At 42.2% G+C, this 20,961-nt stretch overlaps 1 protein-coding gene and 1 pseudogene across 1 annotated transcript in view; both read left to right on the forward strand.

Moving 5' to 3' along the window:
* The first annotated feature begins 629 nt into the window (after nucleotides 1-629).
* Nucleotides 630-977, forward strand: LOC142436898 (E3 ubiquitin-protein ligase RBX1-like; annotated as a pseudogene).
* Nucleotides 978-2,671: 1,694 nt separating this feature from the next.
* Nucleotides 2,672-20,961, forward strand: part of LOC142436896 (ninein-like protein) — a gene marked incomplete at its 3' end in the record, with an annotated part of 87,753 nt that continues 69,463 nt past the window's right edge. Inside the window, exons 1-3 of the mRNA XM_075540251.1 lie at nucleotides 2,672-2,801; nucleotides 5,022-5,182; nucleotides 6,939-7,005. Of these exons, the coding sequence (XP_075396366.1) occupies nucleotides 2,672-2,801; nucleotides 5,022-5,182; nucleotides 6,939-7,005 (358 nt within the window). The remainder of the gene's footprint in view (nucleotides 2,802-5,021; nucleotides 5,183-6,938; nucleotides 7,006-20,961) is intronic.

The raw sequence follows: 20,961 nt of genomic DNA on the forward strand, positions 1-20,961 counted from the left end.
GTTTCCTTCTCTGCCAATTGGAACTAAATTTGCTCCCTGGACTCCGACTATCTGCCTATTTTCTTCCACACCACAATCTATCTACCTGGGGTAAATACCTGTTTTTTCTTCTACTTTAAATTCTGGCTACCTGCCATTGCCGCTCCTGCATGGGGTTCTCGTGTTTGGGATTCTGTCCCCTTTAGGACTCAGCCCTGGAGAAATCGCTGCTCCCAGCAAGGGTGCAGCTGGTACCCATGGGCTCGCCAAAGCTAAAGCACTTTAAAGCATCCTTGGTTTGCTTTGTGAGTGGAAATCACATGCAAAAAAAGGGGTTTAGGAGAGACCCTAGTGCCCTGGTTTTAATTTCAGGATTCCACCTGCCCATTTCCTTCACCTTACCTCCCAATTTTCTGGTCTGGCAGCAGGAGCTCTAGCTGAATGAGTCCTGTCGGGTCAACATTATTTTACTTCTCTCTTGGAGTTAATTACTTTCATTAAGTGCCCAGATGTCCTGAATTTTTAAGAACAACCCTGATCCCCTGCCTTTTTCTCTTTCCATTAAAGACCATTATTAAATACATAATGTCAATATATTTTTATCATTACCCTTGGTAAATCTTTTCCTGTCAAACCAAGCCAGTAGACCGTGCGTTTCCAAAATGGCAGCAGTGATGGATGTGGATACCCGAGCAGCACCACCGGTGGTGCGAGCAAGAACCGCTTCGAAGTAAAAAAGTGGAATGCAGTAGCCCTCTGGGTCTGGGATATTGTGATTGATAACTGTGCCATCTGTAGGAACCACATGATGGATCTCTTTAGAGAATGACAAGATAACCAGGCATTTGCCACGTCAGAAGAGTGTACTGTTATCTGGGAGTCTAAGCATGCTTTTTATTTCCACTGCCTCTCTCTCTGACTCAAAACATGGCAGGTGTGTCCATTGAACAACAGAGTGGGAATTCCAAAAGTATGATGTGTTAGTCTGGGTAGACTAGGGAAACACATCCAAGGAGACTCATATGTGTGTAAGAGAGAACTTTATATCAAAGAGCAATTGTACATTAAGAAAACATCCCAGCCCAGTCCAGATCAAGTTCATAAGTCCAATGTTACCCCATACGTCAATACTAGCCCATAAATTCCTCTTTAGATTCACACAGCCATGCAATGATGCTGAATAATGGGAGATCACAGGCCAGTGGCGGTAAGTCTTGTGGATCCAATAGTGGTGGAAGCATTAAGCGCTGGCATGGGCTCCACGTGCCTCCTCCAGCTCTGGGGCTCTGTCTCCTTCAGTGTAGCTCCATGTGGCTTGTCAGCAGTAAGATGAAGCAGAAAGAATGTGTCTGGCCTCCAGTGCACTATTTATTTCCTTCGGGCCTCTGAATGAGGTCATCAGGCTGTGACCTGGTTGACAGTATAGACTCCATCTCTTCGCAAGTTGACAGGAAGTTATGTAACTGCCACATATGGGCATTAGAAAAAATGAATTCTTCTATCAAGCTTAAATGTTTTATTATTCATTAAAAGGCTTGCTAGAACCACGTCTTTGTTCCTTTGGCTTTTCAGTTTGTTGTGCTCATGCAACTGTATTATGTTCTGTGTCAAATAAAAGTCCAGTTGTGTTCTGAACAACAACAACAAAAAGAAAGCAAACCAGTGTCTCAATGTCAAAGCACCATTACCGGAACTCTTGGTATTCTCGTGTGTGTAGCAAAAGGAAAGCCACTGCTCAGACTCAAAAAAAAAAAGTACTTGGTGCAATAGCTTATGGTCCTTCCAAACCTGAGAGTTTGAGTCTCATAATATCACATACTGGGAAGCTGACACATTTATTTGTATTTTGATCACTCGTTTGCTACTCTTGTTTCTTCCTGGCCTGTGTGGATATTATTTTTGTATTTCTTCTTCTTGGAGGTGGTAAGTTCCTAGGATGTTCATTTTCTTTTTAGTTGGCATTTAATACATATATCATTCCAAATTTCAATCACATTAAGTAGAATTGTACAATTGTTACCACAATCAGTTTCCAAGCATTCTTTTTCTATGGACTCCTTGACATCATCTCTTTTTTACCCCATATCTACCACTGTACTCCCTCCCCCCAAACTCCTTATCCTACATGCTCTCCCTCTAGGTTCATTGATCCTAGGTTTCAAGTACTGAAAAACAGAAACGCATATAACACAGCTTCAAGAAGGTGACCTCCATTGAATAACTCCTCTGAGATATACTCTAATATGAGCAAACAAAAACTGAAGAAAACAATATAAACTGAAAATTTTGGGAATCAGATCAGGTCCAGCCTGCATCAAAAGGGGTGGGTGTTGGGGGCGGGGCGGAGAACCTACTAACGAAGTTTTAACTGTTGAGGTCAGATTTATGCCTTTGGTTTTCTATCTCCTCTCTTCAAGCACCTTGTTTAGTGACCACTCTCCTCTCTTCCCTCAATTTTAGATAGGGGAGGTCTCTGGAGGCTTACTTCCTACGGAGTTCCACCAGTGGATCTTGGATTTCCACTATCTCCCATTGCCTGCTACACACAGGATTCTCGCAATTTAGGCTCTGATGCTTATCCCACCGTCAAGTTCGGATTATATGGATTCCATCCTAGGATGTTCTTCTGAGAACATTAGAAAGGCTTGTGAAAAAAGCATGTTTTTCTGGACAGCTTACTATTCTAAGGAAAATGCTGGCTGGCAGCAACTATAAAGGAAGGAATGATGTTGTGGAGCCAGCACTGAAGGAGCAAATGGAAATTCTCACAGGCAGGCGGTGCAGCAGTGGGCTGGGCTCTCGGAGCAGGATGTTGGCAGATGGTCTGTTCCGGTGGTGGGTTTGATGAGTCCAGGGAGAAATGTATTTTCTGTCACCAGCTTTCTTTTTCCCTCCCTGACAATGCCCTTCTTCTTACACACCCTGAAGGGGTCCTTGAATTAAAGAAGTCCTGTTTGTTTCATGACAGTCTTTTTGCTCTAGCTTATTTTAATATTGCCGGTAGACTTTTCTTTCTTCCCTTTTTAATGTGCACTGTTTTATTCTTGGGGTGTTTTTTTTTAGTATGTGTCCCAGTTATGAAGCCCAGAAGGGGCAGATGTATAGAGACAACAAATGATGTAATCGTTAAAGGGGATACAGGTGTGTCGAGGGGAATTGGGAAGCAAATCATGAATATGGGAGTGGGGAGATTGCACCAGAACTGATTGTGCTGATGTGTATACAACTCTTCTTTTAAACTATGACTGAACTATGAAAGTGTGTGCTAAGTGAATTATATCTCAATAAAACTATTGTGGGGGGGAGCCAGTTGCTGTCTATTGGATTGGGAGTCACGGTGGCCCACGGGTGTCAGACTGGACTGCGGTCCACAGGATCTCCGGTGGCAGGGGTTTCTGTTTGCATAGTCACTAAACTTTTCTTCTGAAACTCCTCTGGGTGGACTCAAATCTCCAGCCTTTTGGTAAATAGCCACGCACATAAATGATTTGTACCACCAAGGGATCCCTGTCTGGATACTAGAAAAAATCGATGCTTCCCCACTCACACAAACCCACTTTAGAGCCCTTCGTAGGGAGTCAGACGTGTTCTATCACGCACCCTTTGGGCAGCGCTTTACTCGTGGTCTCTCTCTCGGAAGGTATGGTTCTCCTGTCTACTTCTCCTTGAAGGGAGCTACTGACTTGGAAACTTTTCTCTCTTGCTTGGTATTTCCTATAAGCTGTAGTCACATTTCCTTAGAATTTCCCAAGCCATTCCTTATTGATACCTGTCATCCAATCATGCTTATTAACAATATCTTTTTACTTCAAAAGTCTCTTGTGGTATGATAGGTTATATCACCACCACACACACTGTCGGAAGCCCTGGATGTCACACGCACTCACTGCCATCGAGTGGATTTCAACTCATAGCGGCCCCATAAGACAGAGGAGAACGGCCCCTGTGGGTTTCCGAGAATGGAGTCGAAAGCCCCATCTTTGTCCTGTGTAGTTGTGCAAGTGTTTCTTACTGCTGTTTGCAGTCCAATTCATAACTCACCACACCAGCATAGTGCCATGCCTAATACGTTCACACATGAGAACTCGAACGTAACACCTTACTCCTATCTGCTGTGGTATCACTATTCTACCAGCAGTCAGATTTAACCAGCTTCCTGCTCTGCATAACCCCAAGGTCAATGTCCGCAGAAAACAAGTGAGGTGGCGCATGACCCTATGAAGCAAGACTTCTGTGTAGGGAGACAAAAGACACATGTGCACCGAAATATGCATCTGGTTTTGTTGCCCCGTCCCTACCTCATGAAAGTCTCTTTGCCTTCTCTTCAACTGGCTCTGCTCTGAAGCCATGGCCTGTTCGATCAGGCTTCCATGCCACCCCAGTCCCCATTTCTTTTTCCTAGCTTCCACTTTCAATTTTCATGAGAATTCAGCATCAATTTCTTCTCTGGCTGAGAGGTCCCAGCTACTCTTTGTAGATATAGAGAAGAAAGGATTTCAAAAGGAAGCAGAGAGCTGTTAAAAGCCTCTTTCTGTCCCAGACTCACCAGACATGCTCTGAATTTCAGAGGTACCTGCCTGCCTGTATCCTGGCCCCACATCCACAGATCCCACGCACCACTCTCTCTTCCTCTGTTGGTGGCTAAGATGTACTCCGAGGACATTTAGGTTTGGAAGATGATCTTCAGCTTCCAGAGCCCTAGATTGTTAGACTACTGGAGAACCTACTGTTTGCATAAAAAGTTAGGGCTTCAGGTTTAGAGGGTTTGGGGGTGTTTTTTTTCCCCCCTCAGCCTTTTATTGCATAAACAAAAGCAAAAACAGACTCTGAAAACTTCAAGCAGTGCATAAAGTTGAGCCACTATTACTAGCCTTCAGACCCAATTCACACCTAACAGAGAAGCAGCTTCTTGTGTTCTTTTTAATGCTTTCTGTTGGGTAAAAATGTTCATCCATGATAACGTAGACACATTCAAATCTCAGAGAGCTCATTTAAAGGGCTCCTCACCAAATTTCCCTCTTCCTTTCTCTCTCTCTCACAAGCTGTCCTACCGAAGCATGTGAGTGGTCCTAAGTGGTATGGTCGTCGGACCCAGCCTGAGTTGTGCTCACTGGAGACTGAAGTCAGGCATGCAGCAGATAAGCAAGGACAGAGCAGCCTGAGCAGCCAGCTCCACCGAGCAACATCTCTGCAAAGTGTGGAGGTGGGTCAGAATTTCCTTCTCCAACTTGAGTGCCTAATATCAGGTAAATATCTTAGTTCACATGGTTGTGAGAGAATGTAAGCAGAGAGAGTCTCATTCCCTGGAATTTTAAGTAGACAGGTGCTAGGGTTACCATTGGGGAATAAGATCTCATTTTAAATAAGATCTGGGTCTAGTTGTCTCCATGTTACCCTGGACAAAGAGTGCTCTCCTTCAGACATTGCAACAGCAGAAATGTTTTCATTTGTTTCTCACTCCTTTCTGACGCTAGTACTGTAGTGCTTCGAAACTGTAAGACAGGAAATACTTACTACTCCCCTGCCGCTTTGGGCGCTAGCTTCAGCTCCCTTCTCCCAGTTCATTAAGTTACTCACTTCAAGTACCTGGAGTGAATCCCAGACACCTGCTAAGGGCCAGGTCCTCACTGTACTCCATGTCAAGAAGCATATTCATGATGATGCATCACATGTCCTAAGTAAATCACATACTTGTTAGATCTGTATTCAAGGATTCCAGAATGTTACTGGTTCCTCCTTTATGTGCTGTCAGATTGAAAGACGAGACCATATCAAGAACCTATCTTTAGTAAGGTAACTTGGAGTCCTGAATTGATTTTAATCTTAAACATTTGTAAGGCAGGGGGAAACAAATAAGCACACGTTTAAATCCTAAATTTTCTTTCATGGATGCATGTGCTATGTTGGGCTACACCATAAACCCAGGACATTTGCTTTCTGTTCTCTTTACATTTGGATCTGAAGTATGGTGTGGGTTGAATTATCATTTCCTGGGCTAATGAGACTCTGTCTTCATCGGGGCTCTTCTGATTTTTGAGGCCTTTTTGGTACTCAAAACTGGGTATGGAAAGGGTATTTTTAGTTTTTCAGTGAGTGGAAGGCATTAGGGAAGTGGGACTGAATTTACTGGTGTTGCTCTGACTTGTCATTTAAATTCAAGGGTGTGAGAGCATTGGAGGGTCGGCCCTAGACCTCTGGTAGACAAGACACCTAAGCACTGTAGACCTCAGTTACCCCAGAGAGACAGTGGACAGGGTGTGAGCTGAAGGCGCTACCTTGTCCCTTTGTCGCATGCTGGACTCCATCGGTAGCACGATGCTTCTTTCTTTCATCGCTTCCGTAGACTCTTCCTGTTGTCTGCTCTCAGCTTTCAGTCCTCAAGATTGCTCCTGCTTAGAATGCTGAGTCTTGGTCCAACCCAAACCCAAACCCACTACCATTTAACCTACTTGGGTTCTTAGCAACCCCATCGTCCTTAGTAGAACAGCTTCAAAGGGTCTCCAAGGCTGGTGCGTTCAAACCAACTGACTTCCAGTTAGTAGCCTTGTGCTCAAGCACTATGTCACCAGGACTCCACCGATTCCATATGTGGGTATTCACTTGGTCACTACATACACCATAAGATTTTGGCAGAATCAGATGCTTCTGGGTGTCCTCGTCTTTTCTCTTGGTGTAAGGTAACCAAGACAGTTGACTGCATGTGCCCACTTAAAGTGCTGATGACTTAGGGGGTAGGAACACCAAGTATGATTTCACAAAGTACGACATGCTCCCTATTGCCACTTCTGGCATTCTCACTTTCAATAAGGAATTTATGATCCACGTGCTGCTGGTGTACAGATAGCATGTCCACTTCAGTTACACAAAAGAGCTTTCCAGTGCTACATGTTTGTTTGGTGTTCTGCAACTGCTTTTGATATTCTCCAAGGGATTTATGTATCCTTTCCATTTTTCCACAGAGTTTCAAGTCAGATGAAGAACCTGATGGTGCCAAAGAGCCTCAGAATGAGTTATTTGAGGCACAAGGTAAAACCATGACCTCATGCTTGGTACTTTGAAAGATCCAGGACCTGGATTGTCAGCAGTGTTGCTGTGACAAGAATAGTTTCCTGGAGAGTGCAGTGTGGGTAATCTCCCTGGACAGCCTGTTCTCCGGATATGCTTATATAGAGAGCGTTTCATCAAGAAAATAGCTCACACAGATGTAGAAGAAGGCAAATTCCAAGTTGAGCAAGTTCTAGGCCCATGATGCTGATGTTAGGGTGCAGGGTTATCATGACTGTCATAGCTTTGGGAGTTGATGGGCCCAAAAGGAGCTGAAAGACAAAGGTCTATGGCTACAGAGGGAAATGAATTCAAGGTTGGCAGATCAAGCCTGTGGCTAAAGAGACGAATAAGTCCAAGCTTGGTAAGTCAGGTGACAAGCTACTGATAACTCCCAAGGACAGCAAGCAATACAGGAGACCACTGACTCAAGTCTTAACCTGTGTACAACTGAATCTGGGCTAACCCCATTTACATATTTATTATTTTAAAATAGTTTTATTGGAAGATACAAGGAGTTACCAAAAATGGATTTTTTTCAAAGTTATGTATTTAAATTTTTTTACAAAACAACCATGTCACCGTCAAAGTACTCTCCATTACACTTCATACATTTGTCACACCTGTGATTCCATTCTTGGAAACATTTTTCAAACTCATCTGTTTGGAAGGCTGACAGTACCTCTCCAATTTTTTTCTTCATCTCTGCTTTTGTCTTCAAATCTCTGTTCTTTCATTTCCCTCTTCATTCAAAGAAACAAAAAGAAGTCACACAAAGTGAGGTCAGGTGAATAAGGTGTGTGGGGCAAAAGAGGCATGCTGGTTTTTACCAAAAACTGGCACACTGAGATGGCTGTGTGAGCAGGGGCATTGTCGTGGTGGCAGAACCAGTCCCCTGTCTGCCACAAATCAGACCATTTTCATCACACACTATTATGCAATCTTTTCGGATCCTCTAAATAGAAAGCTTGATTAACAGTCTTGCCTGGTGGAGCAAACTCCAAATGCATGATGAGTTGACGTTTTCGTTCATTCAGGAAGTTGACAAACATCCAGAATGAGGTTTGTCATCAATCAATATTTTACCTTTTTTGAAATGAGAAAAACACTTGAGTTTTTTCCCATAGCACTGCCCTTGTAAGCTGTTTTCAACATCACAACAGTTTCTGCAGTGTTTTTCCTTGAGTAGGAAACAAAATTTCACCACTGCACACTGTTTTCTTAAATTGGCCATCTCAAAAAGCAAGGTTTCAAGCAAAACTGCTTTTATGAAAAAATTCACCGTGACCAGAGAAAACCTTCCCAGTGCCACGGGGTGCACTAACTCAGAGCAAGTTGCTCGATGCATACTTAGCAGGAAACATGGGTACTATGAAAGCTACACTCTGCCCCGCGCAATTCTGGTCTGGGGTTGGTGGTGGGGCGGGGTACTCCCTCATATTTCACCTATCATACAATTCAATTGTTCTATCCTATTAAGAACGTTTCTGCAGTTATCACCACAATGAATTTCAGCGCATTTTCTCATGAACTCGTTGTTAGTTCCTAATTTGCCACCAATCACTCCTACCATGCTCTACACAATTATCAAGCCGGTTACTACCTCTGTGAATCTACATAGCCTGGACTTTACATACAGAAAATCATTGAAAAGACAAACTGGAAAACAATGATTAGAACACAGAGAAAAACTTCATAGGAAAAAAAGCAAAATATTAAAAACTGAAACAACTTTAAAATGAGTCAAAAGGGAGATCAAATAGCAAGATATTAAAATGTAACCTAAGTACAACGGACTTAATAAACTTTGCAGTGTTCTGTCTCTAACAAGGCTCTTAATATCCCAGGACTTTGGTCCAAGAAGATTCCCCAGAGGCTTAATCCATCCAAGTGACCCTGCAATTGGATTTTTGGCTTTCACTGTCTTCCATAGCCTTCTGTAAACCACATGTCCAGAATTCAAGCTCTGATACTATTTTCTCCTGAGATTTGGATGTTATTTACAATCCTTGGATTATAAAGGCAGGTGTGTTTCCTCATGTGGGCTTAGTTGATGCTTCACTCACATAGCTACCTGTTTGAAGACGAGCTTTTAAAACCTCAGCCACTATTCTGTCTGATAGTCGGGCACCAACTGGTTTTTTTATCACATGCTGTTACAGCCCTCATATTAGCAGTGACCTCTTCATGAGGGCAAGCATTGAGCGGGGCCAGGCTAGGATGCATTGGGCTACAATTAAGTGCGAACCCCAAATCCATTCATATATCTATAGTTTATATGTCTCTGGTTAACTTCAGAGATTATTATGATTTTATGATAGAGAACTTTATAAATCATCCCCCTAGGGCATAAGGTAATGTCTTTTATTTAGCCAATTATATAGCATTTTAAAATGCTGAAGAAAAATTATTTAAGTATAGATAGGCTTCAGACTGTAAAATATGAATTAATGACATGTACATAACAAGACACTATTTATAAACAAGCAGTGGGATCAGTGATAAGACAAAATTTGCAGTAATTCACAGAAGCAGAATCATCCCTATCAGATGAATACATTTCATAAGAAAAAAGAAGGGCATTAAGTAGTAAATATATGGTAATCCCGGGCCACATTGAATGGGCATCATTAATAGAGCACCCTGAGAGCAAGAGAGCTGAACCACAGTCCAAAGACCACCAATTCCATAACCTTGGGATAGCAGTCATCTGCTTCTTCTCACACTAAGTCATATAAATATTAAGTCCAAGAAAGTCTGTCTGTTCCTTAAAACGGCTACAGGTGAGTGTGAACAGTTCGAGCAGTAGGACAGATGTGTGCCTTGAAAACACAGTTCAAGGTCCCAGTAGTCTACAGCGCATAGCCTGGTTCACCAAGGTCTGGATGGAAACTAGATGAATAGAAACCAAGTAGGAACATAATACCGGGCATTTTCTCCCATTGGATTCTTTACGAGTATTGTTCATTGTTTTTCTCCAGCCAGTTTAACCATTGATAGAAATGTAGTCGCCTTCTTCAAGACATACATTCCCCTGACCCCACCTCCCATCTTTTTTCTGTAACTGCCCTCAGGATTCTATCCTTTTTTTTCAAATTGGAGAATTTGGCTCTGATATTTCATGGTGGTTTTCTTTTAGCTTCTATCTCATTTTGGTTTTCTTAACTTTTTGAATAATTATGTACTCCTGTGTTGTTGGTCAAATTTTCTTTTATAGTTTGTCAAAACTATTTTCTTTGTATGTATTTTTGTTACTTCCTTTTCAGGGTTTTTAATGAGACATAGATTATTTCTCTTGATTCTTTTGTTGTTTTTTGGTGGTGGTTTTTCTTGTCAGTTATAGTCAGAGTGATCGTCTTTGAGCTCACTGATTTGATTTTCCTTTTCAGAAGGAAAATCTATTCCTCAAGTCATTTACTGTGTTGCCTAATTCTGTTATCTCATTGTTTATATTCTTAGATTCCCTTTGATTTAAGATTTCTTCTATTGTTTTCCTGAGTATTCCCTACATGTCTAAATCATTCTTCGGAATCCTGTTTCTTATAGTTCCAGGGCCTCTTTTTCAGAATTCTCTATTGGATCTGGGCAATTTCCATTTGTTTACATTTGTTTTTCTTGATGTTTTGGGTTTTCTGTGGTTGATTGCTGTTTCCTCAGAATCCTAGTAGTAGTGCCAGTGATATGAACACTTAGTTGGCTTTGTCTAGTGATGTGGGAGAGGTCTAATAGAAGGTGGAAAATATGGTGAAATGAAGGAAAGGGGAGAGAGATGAGTAAGTGGTGAAAGTGTGGGGGAAGATACAATATTGTTTTTAGCTTACCATTTTCCTAGACAGTTTAAATGGCGTCTTCTTGGCATTTGGTTTTTCCTACCATTTTAGCCTTATTCCCCACCTCAGGGACCCAATGTGGATGTTCTGCTAGCTGCTGAGTATTCCAGTTATGTAAATCTGACTTACACAAAATGGATTCTGGAACTGGTTCATTTGCTACAGGGTGGGTTTGGAGAGCCACCAGCCCACCTGAAGATGAACTTGAAGTAAGAGACTCCGTTACAATATTGACCTCCATGTGCCCCCACACCAAATGGTGGGTCACAGTGATGTTTTAGGCCTTCTAGAATTGGTCTCAGTTAGAGCCAGTGTCCAATAATCCCTAAAAAAATCTAATTATTTCTTTTCCCACAGTGAATACTCACTCTTGTAAAATGCTGATGATCCATTTGAGGAAGGCTGACAAAAAAATAACAGAAAATTTTGTCATTATAGTGGGGGTCCTTCCACAGGGAAACATAGCCCCTGCTCTTTTTAATGGGTTATGGGTCTGTAAACTATCTCACCTCAGGGAATGATTGAACAATTATGACTCTTCTAATCATTTGAGTTTCACTGCTGTTCACTTGACCCAGATTTTTTTTTCTGCTTAGACAGATCAAGTAAATATTCATTAGGTTTCCTATGTTTTTCACTCCCTAGGACTTCCTGCCTGAGTAGACAATACCATGAGTCCATGACAGTCAAGCTGTTCTGATTCCCACTTTGACTCAGCTGTCCATTACAGTAGCCACATCCACCTGTCTCTGTCAATTAAGTGCTGCCATTTGGCCCCTACTTCCCTGCAACCCAATCAGCCCAAGTGTAGTTAGGTGTCACTATTCCAATAAGTCCATTTCCACAGTGAAATGTGACTTACATAAAATAGCAATCTTCAGAGATGCTGGGACTACATTTGCAATTGGGCTCCCTCCTCTTGCAGTAAAGGTGTGAGTTCTACTCCATGTGCGTCTGTAGACCCATCCTGATTAATCCATTATAGCATGCCCAACTCCTTAATCTTGTGGATACCTTCTGCTACAATATACTTTGACTGGACTTGTCATTGAGCATGATTTATTTATGCCATCATACAACCCACGAATCAGCTTCACTGAATCAACCAAAAAGTGTCTTAGATTGAAACATTAAATTTATATTCTGCACTTAGTGGGCCCATATCAGTAAACTAAGACTGATCCAACTTTATGTTCTACACACCATTATTAGCCATTCTTATATCTATATTCTCTACGTTTCTGGAAATTCTTTTGGAGTATAGTGTACCTCTGCCTGGGTCACCATGTATATGTCATCTTATAGAGCTTGCTGGAACATAAGTCTAGTCTTAGGTCTAGAAGCAATAATGGGTGGTGAATTCATTAACTGGAAACATTTATCAGTATCTTTTAAAGCATCTCCTCAAGCAAGGCTCCAGTAAATGCCCAGGATTCATATCAGCATGCACTATTGAGTTAATCTTTTCATGTGGTGGGAAGGGATAATAGTTTTTTTTACTGATCATGAATTAAGATGGAGCAATCTCTTCAGATGGAAACAATCTGCTCTTAGCTAAAGTAACATTATGGAAATTGGGGGCTCAATCCACCCGTCTTCTTAATTATCTGCCTGTATCTCCCCATCCCAAGGCGTAAGAGTCCGTTTTGTTCCCAATCAATATTCTCAATTTAACAGCATTTGAGGTTGAGAATTGAGTTGGTACTATAATTCATCATTCTTAGGATATTACTCTTGAGTTTATTTTTTCAGTAATATCACCTCTGTTACCACAAAAAGAAAACCTTTTTTTTAAAGAATAAATGTAAACTTTGAAGTCTTTTATGCATTTTTTGATCTTTGACTCTGAAGTCCTGAGTTCGTGTCTTTCCTTCTACCAATTTATCTTTTGTAAGTAGGATAAATAATCAGCTTCTCCATACTGCTTACCCCGAAACAATTGCAGAAGAATATCAAACATGCTATCACTTAGAGCATCAATTTCCACCAATTCCTGATGTGCGGGTGGTGATACACTGCGTGCATCGAGTAGTGACTGTCAGACAGGGTAGAACTGCCCTCTGTGGATTTCTGAGACTAGTTATGGGAGTAGAAAGCTTCATCTTTCTCTTCCTGGTGGTTTTGAACTGCTGACACTGAGGTGAGCCCAATGCGTAACCACTACAGCACACCGCACACCACGATTTCACAGTGCCCTTTATACGCATGGGGGCAGTTATTAGTACCTTCAAACCTGATCAGACTTGGGAACCAATTGAGAAAATTGATCTGTACAACTTTGTTTCTCTAGAATCACTCTTGGAACCAAATGTTTTACACCGGGTTCTCCAGAGAAGCAAAAATTGTGGTGTGTGTTTGTGTGTGTGTGTGTGTGTGTGTGTGTGTGTGTGTGTGTGTGTGTGTACTGCTATACTGAACCCAGATCTGGATTCTCTCCTCTGGAACACCAGTTTCCTGTGAGCTCTTTTCCTATAGTTACACCAGAGTAGGGTTTTTGTGCTTGGTGAAGTATAGGGTAAACAGAAAAGATGACTCGCATTGAGATTAATTGACACAGTGGCTGTAAAATGAGTTTTAGGATGGTGCAGGACCAGGCAGTGTTTCCTTATGTTGTACAAAGTGTCACTATGAGTCAAAACTGACTTGATGACATTTAGCAATGTAATCTATATGTGTTTTTTATTTATTTTCTTTTTTAATGTCAGTGATTGTTTATTTATTTACTTATTTGTTTTAAAAGATCATTTTATTAGGGGCTCACACAACTCCAATCACAATCCATACATACATCAATTGTGTAAAGCACATTTGTACATTCAATGCCCTCATCATTCTCAAAACATTTGCTCTCCACCCAAGCCCCTGGCATCAGGTCCTCATTTTTAACCCTCTCTCCCCCCTCCCCCCTCCCTCATGAACCTTTGATAATTTATAAGTTATTATTTTCTCATATCTTGGTCTGTCCCACATCTCCCTACCCCCACTTTTCTGTTGTATGTCCCCCAGGGAGGAGGTCACATGTAGATCCTTGAAATCAGTTCCCCCTTTCTAACCCACTCTCTCTCTATGCTCCCAGCAGCGCCACTCACACCACTGGTCCTGAGGGGATCATCTGCCCTGGATTCCATGTGTTTCCAGTTCCCATCTGTACCAGTGTACCTCCTCTGGTCTAGTCAGGCTTGCAAGGTAGGATTCAGATCTTGACAGTGGGGTGGGGGGAGGAAGCATTTAGGAACTAGAGGAAAGTTGTATTTTTTCACGTTGCTACATCGCACCCTGACTGTTTCGTCTCCTCCCCAAGACCCTTCTGTAAGGGTATGTCCAGTGACCTACAAATGGGCTTTGGGTCTCCACTCCGCACTCCCCTGCTCATTCACTATGGTAAGATTTTTGTTCTGATAATGCCTTAAACCTGATCCCTTGAAACTTTGTAATCGCACAGGCTGGTGTGCTTCTTCCATGTGGGCTTTATTGCTTCTGAACCAGATGGCCGCTTGTTTACCTTCAAACCTTTTAGACCCCAGATGCTATATTTTTTGATAGCCAGACACCATCAGCTTTCTTCACCACATTTGGTTGTTCACCCTTTTTGTCTTCAACGGTTGTGTCGGGAAGGTGAGCATCATAAAATGCCAATTTAAAAGAAGAAAGTATTCTTACATTGAGGGAGTACTTGAGTGGAGTCCCAATGTCCTTCTACTACCTTAATACTAAACCTATAAATACATGCACATAGATCTCATGTACAAATATATTTGCATATGTACATGTCTTTATCTAGACCTCTATGAAAACCCTTTGCCTCCCAGCTCTTTCCTCTATTTCCTTTGACTTCCCTCCTGTCCCACTCTCATGCTCAGTCCCCACCAGTGTTTCGGCAATTCCTCTTAGTCACATTACCCTTGATCATGCCCAACCAGGCCTCCTACACCCTCCTCACCAGCAATTTGGATCCCTTGTTGTTCCCTTGTCCCTGGGTTTGTTAACACCACTTCCTTACCTCCCCCTCTCCCATGTCCCACGGAACTATTGGTCCCGTTGTTTTCTCCTATTGTTCATCCAGCCTATCTTATTTAGACAGACCTGTGGAGATAATAACATGCACAAAAACAAGACAGAGCAAAACCAAGCAACAATATACAACAAAATAACAACATACTAATGAGAAAAAACAAAACACAACAAGAAAGAAAACTTGTAATTAGTTCAAGGATTGTTTGTTGGTCTTTAAAAGTGTTTTCCAGTCCAGTCTGTTGGGGCATCATGCCCTGGCCCCAAAGTCTACCTTCAGCATTCACTGGGGACCTCGCCGCTCTATTCCCTTGCTGTTCTGTTACACCCCTTAATTATTTTGCCTCGATGTGGTGGGATCCGATTGGGTGCAATACCCACACTGTGTCTCTGGTGTTGTCCTCTGTAGAGATATGGGTCAGTGAGGGACGTCATGTCTCATAGTGGGGCTGGCCATGTGATCCTCTCTGTCGACTGACTGCTCTAATTGGGAATATCAACCTCATGGCCTGGTGGTCCATGATGTGCTCTACTCTCTCCTCCTCCCCCTTCATATGCTCCCATATGCTCTGATCAGATATGTCCCTTTTCCAGAGCTGTAGATTCAGTGCTGTCCGTTGAAATAAATTCTTCTGAGGGGAGGGGCAGGTGTCCATTTGGTTGGTGTTGGGGCCAGCCCCCCAGACCTCTCCACTGATTCACTACTCCGCACCGGCATGTTGCATTCACATCTTAGAGCACCGGGTTGAAATCTGGTCCCTCTTTCCCTATGGAGACAAAAATAGTACCCTCCCATTGGGTGGGTTAGTGTCCTGTGCCCCCGCTACCCTTTTCTTTATTATTATTTTTTTTCTTACCCCACCTCCATTTTAGTTGTGTACCATGTGTACCCCTGTGTTTGGTCTGGTCCCTGCCATATTATGTGGTCCTTGCCCCAGGAATGTTTGTATACCGTAGCTTTTTCCCTATGCCTCTTTTGCCTTTTTTTTTAAAGATTACCTCAGCAGCCTTTGAAGTCTTTCCATATTTAAGTCAGTGCTATCTGAGGTCTGTTTTCTTTTTGCCCTCTGGGTGAGGTTGTTCTATGTGGTGGGCTCTTATTTATGCTTGGTGGGTGTTGTTCTTCTGCCCATACTGGGTTTGCAAGGATCTTTTGTAGGCTGGATTTCTTCTAACATATTCTTTGAGTTTTTCCTTGTCTGGGAAGACTCTTACTTCTCCATCTATATTGATAGATAATTTGACTGGGTAAGGTATTCTTGAGTTTGCATTGTTTTCCTTCAATTTTGGGAATATGTTATTCCACTCTCTCCTCTTCTTCATAGATTCTGCTGATAGGTCTGAGCATATTCTTATTTGGGAACCTTTGTATGTGATTACTTGCTTGTTTTTCCCTAGCCGCACTCATGATTTTCTCCTTTTCCTCTAAATTGCATAATTTAATTCTTTTGTGCCTTGGTGACTTCTTCTTGTGATACAGTCTTGCTGGGGTTCTTTCAGCCTCCTAAATGGTTGCCTGGTTCTCATTCACTAAGCTGGGGAAGCTTTCCTCCAAGAATTCTCTCACTATTGTTGCATATGACTTCTTTGTTGTCTTCCTCCGGTAAGCCAATAGTTCTCATGTTGTTCCGCTTCATAACATCAGACATCACTCTTAAGTTTTCTTCAACTTCTCTGATGATCTTATTAGATTTTTGTTTGCATTTGTTAAAGTCTGCCTGGCTGCCCTCCAAGTCACTGATGCAGTTCTCTGATTCCTCCAGTCGATTCTTGAGTTACGTGAGTCTGCTACTGGTTTTTGTTATCTCCTCCCTAAGTTCCTGTATTTCTCTTTTATTTATGGCTTTTACCTCTTCTATCATTTCATCCTTTTTCTGTATTGTTGCCCCATATCCTCTATGAATCCAAGTAGCATTCTGAAAATTCCTTTCTGTGACTGTTCAATGTCTCCTTCCTCTATGCATGTCATTATGTTCAGGCCATCTTCAGGCATTGCCTTTTGTTTTTCCCGTTGTTTCGTTGAGGTCGTTTGGGCTGATGGCTGTTTGCCTTGTGTTGGTTTAGATGAGCCAGGTGCCATTTTCCTGTGAGTTGTATAGCACTGGCTCTCTCTGGGAGACTTGCAGGAGAACTTCTTCGAACTGCCTATAGCTTATTTCACTATGGAATTAACCTACCACTTTATCCTCCTATAGCTTCCCTCTCAGGGAAGTGACCCAGAAGGCTGGTGGGTTGCCTGCTTTGGTGTTGCTGAGGTTGGGCAGAGGTTCCTACAACAGCTTGAAAGGTTGAGGAGTGTTGGCTGAGCTACCTTAGGACTCCAGGCACACATGTAGGAATTCCCCTGTTAGATGTTTTAGCAGAGTATCCCCTGGTGGAGGTTGGCAGGCCCTTTCCCAGCCTCCCTAGCTACACAGGGTGGAGTTCACCTAGCTGGGTGTGGCCCAGGCATACATGCCCTAGGCTAAGGGGAGTGGTCTGGAGAGACCAAGAAAGAGAAAGAGGAGGGAAAAAAATCAAGCCCGCTGAGCCTGTGGGGGGCAGGGGAGGGGAGGATATAGTGAAGACATGGAAACAAAGTAACAAATGTAGCTGAGTCCCGATCCCCCGCCAGTGGAGCTGCAAGGGTTTAGTCCCTGCTCTGAGGCGGCAGCAGCAAGCTGTGGCTGTGTTGAGAAAAGGCCCCTGTGCAGCCCTCTAAGACTGAGGGGGCACAGAGAGGAGCTGCAAGGGTCCAGTCCTTGCCCCGAGGTGGGTGGTGGCAAACTGTGGCTGTGTTGAGACCAAGCCGCTGTACAGGCTCCAAATGGTCCCAGGCTCCAGCAGAGACAGTGGCAGGGCCAAGGTCAAATCCAGCCGTCCTCCACTGAGGTAAGCCAAAAGCCCCCAGCCCCTCAAAACCATGTGGGTCTGAGCCTACTTATCATTATGATGCTCCTCCTGCATTCCAGCAGTGTTGAAATTCCCTCTAAGCAACTCTCCTGGGCTGAAATCTGCAGAGTTCCTCTGGTATGTATTACTCCATCGCCATCTTGCCGGAAATCTCTGTTGTTGCTTTTTTTTTTTAATCTCCCCCCCTCCCCAATCTTCTCTTAGGAGCTAATACAGACATCATACCATTTCATAGTTCAATCTCATTAAACAGCATTGTGGTATTGTGACCAAAATCCACTTCAGAGTCTTTTCTTCCTCCTTGATATCAGTTCCCCCTACTAATGCACCCCACCCACCACTTCCCCCACTGCACCCCCAGGAACCCTTATTCTAATTGTTGTTTCTCTAGCTTCATTTATCCTGTGTTTCATATACCAAAAAACATTGAAAAACACATAAAAAGCGCCAAGAAGGCTACCCACAATGACAAAATACAACAGATATAAAACCCAATATTAAAAAAAAACACAGAAAATATTAAAAACCAAATCAAGGTCAAATGTATCAAGTGGCAAAGTTTTAACCAATCAGGTCAGGTTTATCATTTTAATCTACAACAGTCATCTCTCCAATATTCTCTGTCTGATAACCAGCTTATTCTCATCTCTCAATTATGGTCAGAAGGAAATCACCAAAGGCTTATTTCCTATGTAGATCCTGCAAATATATTTTGGCCTTCTGATGTCATCCATTGCCTTCTACACACCAGAATCTCACAATATAAGCTCTGATAGTATTCCATCCTTAATATCTGGATTATATAATTTATAATCCTTAGGTCATAGATGTTGGTGTGCTTCTTCCATGTGGGCTTAGTTGACATATCACTTAAATTGCTGCTTATTTGAAAACAACCCTTTAAGAACCAGATGATGATAGCCTGGCACTATCTAATTTCTTCCCTGCACTTTGCTATGCAACCGTATCTTCTGTGTTTCATTTGTGAAGGTGAGTAATGAGTAGGGCCATGTCATCAGAAATAATTGTTCTTAGCCTGGAGCTAAAATTAAGTGCGAGCCCCAAATCCATTCCCAGATCTATGTTTTTAATTTGCCTCTGGCTCACCTTAGAGATATCCTTGTTAGTTTATGGTAGCAAATGATATCAATCTTCTCCATGTATCATAGGACCTTTTGTTTATAGTGTCATTAATTAAGCTATGGTACTAATTTTTTGAACACTAGTGAGAGAGGGAGATTAAATAAGGGTAGGCTAACTATATCTCAATATCTAGATCATTCATTTTTATAGAATAAATCCTTACCTGACTGGATGCTATTTACTTAAAGAAGTAGAGTTGGTTATCAGGCAAAACTTGCAATAATATTCACTGATAATGCCATTCAGGTCTGCCAGAATAAAACATATCTTAATACAGCAAGTAAGGCATTAAAGTATTAAGTCAATGTTGGTCTACCTACTGAGCTAGGTGTTTATATAAATGCATGTATGTGATCATGAGGTGTCAATAGGATCAGGTATCAGGCATCAAAGAACAAAATATCATATTGTGAATGAGGAGGAGGAGTGAGGAGGACCCAAAGCCCATATGTAGGCAACTGAACATCCCCTTACAGAATGGCCACAGGGAGGAGATGAGTCAGTCAGGGTGCAGTATAGCAATGATGAAACATGCAACTTTCCTCTAGTTCTTTAGGCTTCCCTCCCCCACCCCCATCATGATCCCTTGTACAAATCCAGCTAGACCAGAGGATGTACACTGGTACAGATAGAAACTGGAAACACTGGGAATCTAGGACAGATGAACTCCACAGGACCAATAATGAGAGTAGTGATACCAGGAGGGTAAGTGGAAGGTAGGGTAGAAAGGGGGAACTGATCTCAAGGTACATATAACCCCGTCCCTGGGGAGTGAACAACAGAAAAGTGGGTGGAAGAGACATTGGACAGTGTAACACATGACAAAATAATAATAATTTATAAATTATGAAGAGTTCTTGAGGGAGGATGGGTGGGGAGGGAGGGGACAAAATAAGCTGACACCAAGGGCTCAAGTAGAAAGCAAATGCTTTGAGAATAATGATGGCAACAAATGTATAAATGTGCATGACACAATGGATGCATGACACAATGGATTGTGATAAGAGTTGTACGAACCCCCAGTAAAATTATTTTTAAAAATTAAAATAAATGCAAGTATTTGATTGTATGTGTGTAATAAAACACATAGACACAAGTATGGATATTTCTTATATATAACCCAATAACTCATTATTAAGATTTGGGGTTTTCAGGGACAAGGGAATAACACATGATCTAAAATCAATGGTAAGGAGGCTGTAGAATGCCTGGTGGGTTGATCAAGTGCAATGTAGTCAAGAAGAATTACTGAAAGCCAAATGAAGGTCAAACATGATAGTGGGACAAGAGAAAAGTAAAAGGAAATAGAGGAAATAACTGAGGCAAAAGATATTTTAGATGCATAAATACAGGCATGTACATGTGTAAATATATTTATATATAACAATAGGGACATAGATCTATGTGCATATATTTATATGTTAAATAATAAGGTAGCAGACGGACATTACTCAACATGGCTCAAGTCCTCCCTCAATGCAAGAACACTTTGTTCTAATAACCTGGCATTCTGTGATGCTCAGCATCCCGACAACAATCGCTGAAGACAAAATGGGTGCATATGCTAATGTGGTGAAGAAAGCTGATGGTGCCCAGCTATTAAAATATATTAGTGCCTAGAGTCTTAAAGACTTGAAGATAAAAAAGCGGCCATCTAGCTGGGAAGCGAAAAAAGTCCACATGGAAGAAGCACACCAGCCTGTGTGATCATGAGATGTAGACAGTATCAGGTATCCAGCATCAGAAAGGCCCAAACAAACAATCATATTGATTCAAACACTGGGGTAGGGATGGGAGACCCAAAGCCCATCTGTAGACAATTGGACATTCCCTCACCATAGATTCACAAGGAAGGAACAAGCCAGCAAGGGTGCAGTATAGCACTGATAAAACATGCAACATTCCTGTAGTTCTTTAATGCTTCCCTCCCCCAGCCCCACTATCATGACCCCAGTTCTACCTACAAATCTGGCTAGAACAATAATGAGAGTAGCGATACCAGGAGGGTTGGGGACAGTAGAGGGAGAAAGGGGGAACTGATCCAAATGATCAATGTAAACAC

The sequence above is a fragment of the Tenrec ecaudatus genome, unplaced genomic scaffold (assembly GCF_050624435.1).
Source record: "Tenrec ecaudatus isolate mTenEca1 unplaced genomic scaffold, mTenEca1.hap1 Scaffold_774, whole genome shotgun sequence".
NCBI classification, from domain to species: Eukaryota; Metazoa; Chordata; class Mammalia; order Afrosoricida; family Tenrecidae; genus Tenrec; species Tenrec ecaudatus.